General features: G+C 48.4%; 1 protein-coding gene across 1 annotated transcript; it reads right to left on the bottom strand.

Moving 5' to 3' along the window:
• Nucleotides 1–884: 884 nt before the first annotated feature.
• Nucleotides 885–6,796, bottom strand: LOC123762591 (uncharacterized). Its single transcript, XM_045749185.2, has 2 exons — nt 4,546–6,796; nt 885–3,062 (listed from the first exon to the last, which is right to left on the bottom strand). The coding sequence occupies exons 1-2, from the start codon at nt 6,376–6,378 to the stop codon at nt 2,904–2,906; spliced, it is 1,992 nt and encodes a 663-aa protein (XP_045605141.2). The 5' UTR covers nt 6,379–6,796; the 3' UTR covers nt 885–2,903.
• Nucleotides 6,797–10,854: the final 4,058 nt, after the last annotated feature.

A 10,854-nucleotide genomic window follows, 5' to 3' on the forward strand; every position in this document is an offset into this window, starting at 1 on the left:
GACTGTGAGGACTGTCTGGTAATCCAGAAATTTATTCATATCATTCACCACAACTGTTTTAGTAACGCAGTGAATAATTCCCAGCAACGTTCACTTGTTGTCAGTAAAGAGTAGCCTCGGTGTTCAGATTTCTTCAGATATCTCAGTTCACCCCAAGTTTTTACCCCAAATTAAGATAATGCGTTTATTCCGATATGAAATTTGACGTATAGAGGTCATGTGTATCTTACGAAACCATGCAAATGTGATGTCAGATATACCGTTTGTAAAATAATGTTCTTAAGTCCTAATCTGACTTATCAGATTAAGTCCTAATCTGACTTATCAGATTAGGGGAAAGTTTGTACAGTGAGGATCAGAGAGTGGTTTTTAATTATGAATAATTTAATTATTGTTAATTAGGTTTACTACACCACCATAGAGTAGTCTGTGTCTTCCGCACAGCTGAGGTACTCTACCGGGTGTTATGACATCACCACACAGCAGCTGTGATAGTTTACCGTGTTATGACATCACATAACTGTGATAGTTTACCGTGTTATGACATCACCACACAGCAGCTGTGATAGTTTACCGTGTTGTGACATCACATAACTGTGATAGTTTACCGTGTTGTGACATCACACATCATGGTTTACAGACTGCCCTAGTGTAACCGAAGAGTCCATGGTCTACCTTCCTGGACATTCATCTCTCGTGGACACTATTGCAGTATCCGACATAGTGATTAACGACATTATACAAGTGTTTAAAACACACACACACACTTGCATTTGAGTTCATCTCGCCAACTGTAGCAGAGTAGCTGCATAATACATTGTCCTGCTCGCAGTGTCTCCCGCGTGTTTTCTCAGTGTCACAGAATGAATAATAATACAATAATGTATGCTTTTAAACAGTTATATATAATATACATTTATTTACACATTTGTTCCCTGAGATCCTGACGTCAGCCCTCCTGGCAAGAAGTACGTACCATTGGCACATTCCATTGTCACAAAGATGTCACACACTGACACAAGTGTTCCATTGACACATACAGAAGTATGTTTCACTGACACAAAGAATGCTACATTTACGTATTTTTGGATTTAGTACATGTTGAGAACAGTACCATTGCATATATATATATATTATATATATACACACATACACATACATTTGAACATGATCTATGTCACAATAAGAGCGCATCTTCGGGTCCCGGTGCTCGCCCCGCCCTGAGGTCAAGCACATGGTCAGGAAGAACAACGGTACATATTACTTACATATGACGGGCCAACAGAATATAATCACCGACATGCCTGTCAGTGCGCACATATGCAACACACACGTTAATCCATATGGACACAAGCTCGCTAACATATTCATATGTTCACCAGCTCACACCGAAATGAATGTACATATGTCAGCTCGCTTGTGCACACCTGCATGTACATATAGAAACCCCCTTGCCTACACAGAGCAAGTCTGTGCAACTCTAGTATGTCTACCGCCTGTCCTGTCTGGTGGTGGACACTATCACAATCCAGACTGCATCTTGAGCCAGACCCCAGACTGCATCTTGAGCCAGACCCCAGACTGCATCTTGAGCCAGACCAGGACTGCATCTTGAGCCAGACCAGGACTGCATCTTGAGCCAGACCCAAGACTGCATCTTGAGCCAGACCCCAGACTGCATCTTGAGCCAGACCCCAGACTGCATCTTGAGCCAGACCCCAGACTGCATCTTGAGCCAGACCCCAGACTGCATCTTGAGCCAGACCAGGACTGCATCTTGAGCCAGACCCAAGACTGGATCCAAGAAACTTTAACAACAATTCTAAAGTCTCTAGCAATTCTGTTTGCAAAAACGAAAGTTTAGTGGCATTGCTAGAGCCTCTGAGAGTTATAGTCTCGTACTGTGTCCACCTCCAGTAAGGAGGCTCGCTGATGTACTGACACTCTGAGCCACAGTGCTAGGAGTGCCAGGAGTGTTGATATTGGCAATAAGAGTCATGGAAATTCACCATGACAGTCATGAAAATATTATAACATGAATTTATAGTTTTATTATTTGAGTCCAAATCCTTACACCAACAAATACATTCATATCAAATATTGAACATACAAGACAGTGGGTATTGGCTATGGCTAAGCCTCATATATTAATTCAATCATAAATACACAAATATGGCAAATGCAAGAATCAACTTTCCATACATAATACATTCTTGAATCTTTTCAAACAGTTCAGAAGAGTCTGCCGTCGATTGGCCTATTTTTTTTTTTTTTTAGAATTTAAAACTTAAAATTGGCACATCATTAGGGGTGGGGAGGGCCTGGGGAGGGGTGATGTTGGGGGGGGGGGGAGGGGAGTGAGGGGGGGGGAGCCAATGGCATATGAACACTACACAATTGTATCTGAAAATGGCATGACTCTCCGATTTGTTGTGGCTCATTGTATCATGACAATTAGTTATGACATGTGATGAGCAAATTGTGACACGGGAGAAACCTTCTGGAAGACGGATGAGGCGGCGATGTCGTGAGATGTGGATGACGGTGATTGATGGATGAAGATTAAGCCACCCGTAGGTGGCACGGGCATGAATAGACCGTAAGGATGATGGTGAACAATGTGGTCATTATATAATGAAACACTCAGTCATGAGTGATGTGTGGGAAGATGTGCGGTGAATGTTGTACAGGTTAAGACTCCTCATGCCCAGGGCACAGCTCCCAGGAATTGATCAACCGTAACCAAAGGTTACATTACAAGTGCCCCCGAAGGACCTGGTAAATGCTCCGAGAGATCAAAGACTGCGCGGGAGGAACCAGATAAGCTTTCCTTGAAGAAATTCACGCTTGGCCGAAGGAAGACTTCATCCCTAGAATCTGGCGCCCTTATGGTGGGTCGCTGGCTAGTAGACGTAGATATACTTGAGTTGATAGCGAAGGTTATCTGGGATGGTGGTGTCGTGTTGCTCGGGTTTCTTAAAGATCTTTTGGCCCGCCTTGTGGATGACGTGGCGAAGGTGACGATGCCACTCCGGGCGGGGCTCCGTCGGGAACATGATCGCCTGCAGGAGGAAGAAAATCAAGAGTTAAGAAAGGCATTATGTAGAGGGCTGAGGGGGCGGGTGTTTGTAATACATAAACCAAATTAAATATTTAATCTTAAAAAAATATAAACCCATCACAATTTATGAATGTCCTGTAGCGCTAATTTTAACAGGAAAAAACTTATATTAGAAAACAAAGTGTGGCAACACCGAGCTATACACAAAGTTTCCGCGTATCGCCACACACGCCCGTGACTCCCCCGGCCTTTACTCTGGGAAGAATGAGTAAGGATGAGTAGTAGGAAAGGTTACACTGTGTCTCCCTCACTGCCCCACCTTCCATTCATTATACCAAAGCACACCCATTGTGTTCATACTTTTGTTCCCGTCCTGTGAGTATCATGATCACTATACAGGGTAGAGGATTACACAACCCAGCCTCACCCTATTCAAAGTTAATATACGCACATCCGGAATAATAACAATGGGGAGTAGGACGAGCGCGAGTCACCAATATTATCCCGACACCTGGCACCTGCTGTGGTTAGTTTCAGTAGACGTCACGACGTAATTGGCATGTGACGTCAAAGGCGCGTGATGACGTCACTTGCCTGCCACGAGGGGTAACTGCTCAATCTCCATTTCCTCTGAGGTTGCTAACTGTAAAGGTCAGGCGAATTACGCCATCCTCCCTCTCCACCTGCCCAGCCATCTCTTCTGCATTCAATTAACCGGGGTCTGATACATATTAAAATATTAATACAATTTACCCGACAGGCCCTATAGCGGGGAATACTTTGCCGGTGACGTCATACAATAAACACATTATATGGCAAAATAATTATTATTCTTAGTATTATTACTCAAGTTATCATCAAATGCAAGAATTACCACATAGAATAATTCGGTTTTAACAGAGTGCTTTGTTAACTAATCGGTTATCTCAGTTGTCAATAGGTTGTTGGTAGTGGGTCTCAGCGCCAGGGCCAGTACCCGGACATTCTGTTCCCCTCCCAGCCGCGATCGCCAGCATGTACGGTGCTAATTATTAGTTGAAATTGTGGTCAGGGTCGACTTGAACAGCGGTCAGTCAGTCACACTCCGCGAGACTGGCCCCCGGAACCTGAGCCCCGCTCAAGGCCTTCCCCCGTCACAAATATGCCGCTGTTGTAACTCATGTACGGAAATGCAGAACGGTACGGACGAATGGGACTGGTGTACACGCAAGCACCCGGGCAGGCATCCAAGCCAGAACCAATTAGACACCTAACTACCGACCAATTGAAAGCGACTACATACTGCGTCTGTACTGTGATCGCTGCTGCTGCGGCGGGAGACGATACACAGGCGATAGATGCGATAACCGCAATATATTAAACTGGAAACTGTACAAAATATCGCTTCACGTTCTGTGTGTGTGTGTGTGTGTGTGTGTGTGTGTGTGTGTGTGTGTGTGTGTGTGTGTGTGTGTGATGTGTAAATATTATAGGTTGGTACGTACATATTTTTCAGCAATCTTGGGCTCGGCAATAAAGATGTCTTGTAAGGTTAAGTGTCCATGCGACGCTGACGACGACAGAGACGTCGATGACTGTGGCGACGACAGTGACGAAGAGGAAGGCGACGACAGTGACGTCGATGACTGTGGCGACGACAGTGACGTCGATGACTGTGGCGACGACAGGGACGTTGAGGAATGTGACGGCGAGGCAGACGGCGACATCGAGGAGAAGCTGGAGAAGGAGGAGTCCCTGGAGAGCCCGGAGAGGGAGCAGAGGTAGCTCTGGTAGGAGGCGGAGGAGGTGACGGTCGGTGTGACGGTCAGCGATGACTGTGACGTCTTGCGCTGGGGTACCTGGAGAGTGCCGCGTATCCTGACGCTGAGGCGGTTGAGTAGCGCCTGCCTGGCCACCTGCAGCTCCTCCCGCATCGCCACCCTCCGCACCTCCGCCGCCACACTGTCATCCAAGGAAAGCTTCGGCGGGACTTTAAGCTGACGAGTCTTAGACAGCTTCCTTACGTGGGTCAAGGAGCGTCGGACAAAGGGCATGTGGATGCTGGGCTTCTTTGTCTTGACCGAGGTCTTGTCGCTGCTGTGCTCAGTCTTGCTAGGCTCAGGACAAGATGTTTTCCGCTGACATTTACTTGGCATCATCACAGAGGAGTAAGAATGTGATGATCTTTGGAACGGAGACTCTTGTAGCTCAGCTGATCGTTCGATCATGGAGGAATATAGCCTGCTCGACCTCGAGAAGGGAGAGCTTGCTGGAGACGTCCCCTGCACAGGCAGGGTAGGGGACGCTGGGAAAAGGGACTCTACATAGTGGACGGGAGACACACGCCGCTGGAACGCCGACTGCTGGCTGGGGCTGGTGGGCCACTGGAACTTGGTGTACTGGACGGGCAACACGTGGTCTCGACACCCGAAGGGGCTGAACATCTGGAGATACTGACAGTTAACGGCGCCTGTCTTCCGCTGCCAGCGCTGCGACGCCCGACGGACGAACTCCGGGTCGTTGGGCGACTGGTTCTCCTGATCCGCCAATTCTTGTTCAAAGGCTGAAGGGGATTGATCAGTTGGCTCTGGCTCGGGGTACTTGTCATTCCCGCTCTTGTGTGCTATTAACGGGAAAATATTACGAAAACTTTTCTTTTTCTTTTTTAAACCTTCGGGACGTGCACTGTCTTCCTCGCTGGACTGAGGAGCTGGCGCCTGGTGGTCATGCCCTGCCATGGCGAGTTGTGAAGGCGGGTCAGAGGGACGCGCCTCTTGGCTCCAGTCTTGGTAATAGGAACATCCCGACGAGTCCTCAGGGCCGGTGTGGGTTCCGCCCTGTGTCAGGAGCGGGACTGACGGAGCATCAAGCGGTTTGGCACTTTTCTTCCTGAAAAATCTAGGGCTAGACACTTTCTTTTTATGAGTCATGCTCGGGGAGACGGGCAGGGGCAGCGTCTCGGTTTCAGAAACTGGAGTGAACTGCTGAGGTGCCAGGAGATGACTGGACGCCTGACCTACCAATCCCAATCCAGAAGGCGAGGGCGGTTCATCCTCGTTATCCAAATTGACAACTTCTCCATTAACCGTCAATATCGGCAATGTCATTTCATGTTGGCATTTCCAACTCGTTATCTCCGAATTGTTCGCCTTCATTTTCTTCACGGGTACACTGAGACTAGCCGAGGCCGGCCGCGGTGAGAAGACCCTCGTCGCCAGGGCTGGAACCACAACCTTCAGCAGGTATTTCCTCTTTAACACTTTAGGGCTCACAGAGTCCTTGATCGGAACACACACAGAAGTTGACATCATAGATATATCGCCCACAGTCACTGTCATTGTCACCCGTCTCTCGCTCTCTATTTCTCTACACTCATCACTTGTGGATTCATAAAGTACAGTATCTCCTCTTTGAAGGGGTTACTGAAGAACCCTGGACGTCACAACCCTCTTGAAACTGTAGTGAGAACGTGGGCGTGACAACCAAAACCGCGGCACTGGGTAATCCTGGGGGGTGGTGGTGCTAACGATGCCACTAAAGTGGACACAAGGTCGCAGAGGCACTCGATGCTGCACTTGGGGTTCAGCAGATAAATCCAACCGCTTGTCTACAACCCCAGTAATTCACCAAGTAGCCAGACCGCTGCTGATAGCTTCACCAACACTCGGTGTACGACAACAACACGCACCAACCGCCCCGTGCCACCACCACGATCATCTGAGAAGCAAGAGTACGGTCTCGCCCGCTTTATATAGTGCCCCGGACGTTGCTCAAGGTGTAAACGCTATCCCAGTACAGACATGCGCGCGCAGGACAAACATTACCAGCAAAGGTTAACCGGCGGGATTTAGCCCCTGATGTTTTGTAACCTGTACATGCTCAGTAATGACCACACACACGCACGCACGCACGCACGCACACACACACACGCACACACACACGCGCACACACACACACACACACACACACACACACACACACACACACACACACACACACACACACACACACACACACACACACACAGTATCAGTCACATCGTCAAACTATTTTCCACACGGTCCCACTACAACATTCTAGTCTTTAATACCAAAAGAGAAAGTAAATAAACCCATGGTTATACGGCGCCATATGGACGAGAGTCCGAACAAGTCTTACTCGGAAAAGTCCCAGCTGATGACGTCACTTCCACCGTGCTAGAAAGAGCAGGTGGGAGGCTGGTAGGGGGGAGGGGGGAGGAAGGGGGAAGGAGGGGGTTGGGGGGGGGGAAGGGGTCACCACGAGCAGTGCACGTGATAACTAACGTCAATTATGTCTTTTCTTCCCGCAAGTCAAGGGTGAAGGACCTATACTAAAAGTGGCCGGGTGTAATTTGAGTCTTCACGACAAACGACAAACTTCACGACTACTCGTCCACGACGAATGTGGTGACCCTCGAGGCCAGGCATTAATGTCGTTGGTGTAATCTCACCATTTACTTCGTTCAGGGTATTTCCAGCGTGGCAATATTAACTTTACCTATCACGTGCAAGAGCGCCCTCTTACGCATGACTGGAAGACACACACACACACACACACACACACACACACACACACACACACACACACACACACACACACACACACACGCACACACACACGCGCACACACACACGCGCACACACACACGCGCACACACACACGCGCACACACACACGCGCACACACACACGCGCACACACACACGCGCGCACACACACACGCGCACACACACACGCGCGCACACACACACGCGCACACACACACGCGCACACACACACGCGCACACACACACGCGCACACACACACGCGCACACACACACGCGCACACACACACGCGCACACACACACGCACGCACACACACGCACGCACACACACGCACGCACACACGCACACACACACGCACACACACACGCACACACACACAGTATTCTGTCGTGGGTCTTGCTGGAAATCCCGAATAGGAACAAAATAAACAGGTTTGCTAAGAAGTGAGCAGCGTGTTGTTGGTGGGGAGAGTTGGAGCCCCACCCGCCAGCCTCCTCATGTTGATATGTCTTACCATGTCTCAGAGTTGAGACTGGTGGTGAAGACAGCGGTGGGGGTATACTGGGGTGGGGGGAGACCAACTTGTAAACCAAGCTCAGACAGTACAGTACAAGACTTTAGGTTAACTTTAGGTAAGACCAATTCAAGAATTGGAGTGAAGTGTCCTGGAGACCATACTTTAAAAAAAACCAAGAGGCACACAATGTGCCAACCACAACAATGCTCTAAAATGAAATCACACAAATAAAAGATACTACAAGTAAACAGCGGGAGTATAAGAAACAAAACAGGCGAGTTGAGCGCACTTACGCGCCAAAAACATTATGGGCGTCATTACCGTCGAGGAAGAATGGCTTAAAATTACTTAAGAGAATGGATAACAGTAACTCAAATTACGGGATACTGACTTATAGAAGAATAAGACGAGGAGTAAGGGGGGAAGTAGGGATGGGAAGCAACAGATTATGCGCAGTAAAATTAACGTTAGTCAGACTATTAACTCCTCACACACCAGAACAATTGGGATTGAACATACAGAAAGTTTTTTAATAATAACTCGAGTTTAATAATAACTGGCACGTGGTGACGGCAGACCCCCCCCCCACACACAATACTAGAGCAACATTATATACGGCGTCCGAGTGTAGCAACACAGCACCGCTCCTGTGCCAGGTAAGTCCATTACGGGCTCACCATAGTCCGTGCTACTTGCCCCGCTCCTGTGCCAGGTAAGTTACGGGCTCACCATAGCCCGTGCTACTTGGAACTTGTTCCGAGTAGCTTAATCTATAACAACAACAACAACATGTAGCAACACACGAGAACATATAACAGGAAATGTTGCTGTCTCAATAGGCGGCTCGACAGCGGGTTATACTCTGAATATTGCAACGAGTTGGGCAAGTAGCATTTCCCATTACTTGTTCAAAATGTTCAACAAAACTTTTTAATAGTTTCCTATTGCTGGCTACAGGAACTCAGTTTCGTGGGCTCGTTTATAATGCTGACTCCCGGGTCTGATTGATTGATTGATGAAGATTAAGCCACCCAAAAGGTAGCACGGGCATGAATAGCCCGTAAGTGGTGGCCGTTTTAAGCCATTACCAGTATCAAGAGCTGATACTGGAGATCTGTGGAGGTGCGAATGCACCCTGCATGACGGGAGATGTCTCCCTTGTGAATGTGTTAAGATGAAGATGAAGCCACCCAAAAGGTGGCACAGGCATGAATAGCTCGTAAGTGGTGGCCCTTTTGAGCCATCACCAGTATCAATAGATGATACTGGAGATCTGTGGAGGCGCAACTGCACCCTGCGTGACGGGAGATGTCTCCCGGACCAAATGGTGACCAAATGGTGACTGAAGAGTCTGTTCTCCAGGGGTGGTCAGTGATTGATTGATTGATGAAGATTAAGCCACCCAAGAGGTGGCACGGGCATGAATAGTCCGTAAGTGGTGGCCCTTTCGAGCCATTACCAGTATCAAAAGATGATACTGGAGATCTGTGGAGGCGCAACTGCACCCTGCGTGACGGGAGATGTCTCCCGGACCAAGTGGTGACCAAATGGTGACACTCCCGGGTCAGTATACATACATATATATATATTGACTGGTAGGTTTACGGGTTATTCATGGCCGTGCCACCTCTTGCGTGGCTTAATCTTCATTAGTCAATCGACTGGTAGGTGAACAGAGGCATCAGGGTAAAATAGAACTCAAATCAGTGGGAATGAAATGAATAAGTTTGGATTCAGGAAAGACTGGGTAAATGCTAGTTAGAAAACAGGGTTGTTGATTTATGCAACAGAATACCGGGTAAAAGACCTGCATTGTTTCAAGTGTAGGTGTAGTGTGCTGATACCCTCATGATGACGAAATTCTAATGACGGTGGCTCATTTGGGTACTCAGTTTCCACCTGTGTCCCCTTGTTCGTGTACCACCTATGGTATAAAAGAGAGAGAGAGAGAGAGAGAGAGAGAGAGAGAGAGAGAGAGAGAGAGAGAGAGAGAGAGAGAGAGAGAGAGAGAGAGAGAGAGAGAGAGAGAGAGAAAATGAGAATGTATGTGTGTGTGTAGTTGTGCGTGTTTCCGCGCATGCGCACACGTGTCATACATACACGGCAAATTTCGTAACATCTTTACATTTACAACATCTTTGAGATGAGCCAGACTTACAAGAGTGGCTCCAGTAGCTTCTCTCGGAACTCCCCTGACTTCACCGCCACCTTCCGGGAACACTCGTCTCTCTCACCAGCCGACGCTCACAAAACACTGGCTGCGCTTAGCTCCTGAATGCCTCAGCGACTGGCCTACACCCTCAGAGTGGCCAGCACCAGGCAACACACACACACACACACACACACACACACACACACACACACACACACACACACACACACACACACACCATGTCCTCTGCTAGTAATACCCTGACAACAAGACGAGGTTGAATCGCCAAGGTCCTGATCACAGCAGCTCTTTCACCACCCCAGCCGTCACCGCACCGGTCATGATGCTAGGTGGTAAGTGGATGCCAGTGGGACAGGCATCCAGTCTAAACCAGACAGTAACGGCCAACTTCCTCATTTCCTACCTGTCAATGCTTCTCTCACTCTCCTCCCTCCCCCCTCTTCTCTTTCTTTCTTTCTCCCTCTCCCCCACCCCCACTCCAATCAAAACAATAACACCACTGTACTTTCCTATCACTATTTCCTGTCCATTTGCTCCCGACACGAAAACATCCTCTTA

This window comes from Procambarus clarkii, chromosome 27, assembly GCF_040958095.1.
Source record: "Procambarus clarkii isolate CNS0578487 chromosome 27, FALCON_Pclarkii_2.0, whole genome shotgun sequence".
Taxonomy (NCBI): domain Eukaryota; kingdom Metazoa; phylum Arthropoda; class Malacostraca; order Decapoda; family Cambaridae; genus Procambarus; species Procambarus clarkii.

Excerpts from the sequence above, each read along its gene's own strand:
- LOC123762591 (XM_045749185.2), bottom strand. The coding sequence starts at position 6,378 with ATGACAGTGACTGTGGGCGATATATCTATGATGTCAACTTCTGTGTGT. Across the intron at positions 3,063-4,545 it reads CCAAGATTGCTGAAAAATAT|GCGATCATGTTCCCGACGGA; the intron begins GTACGTACCAAC and ends TTCCTCCTGCAG.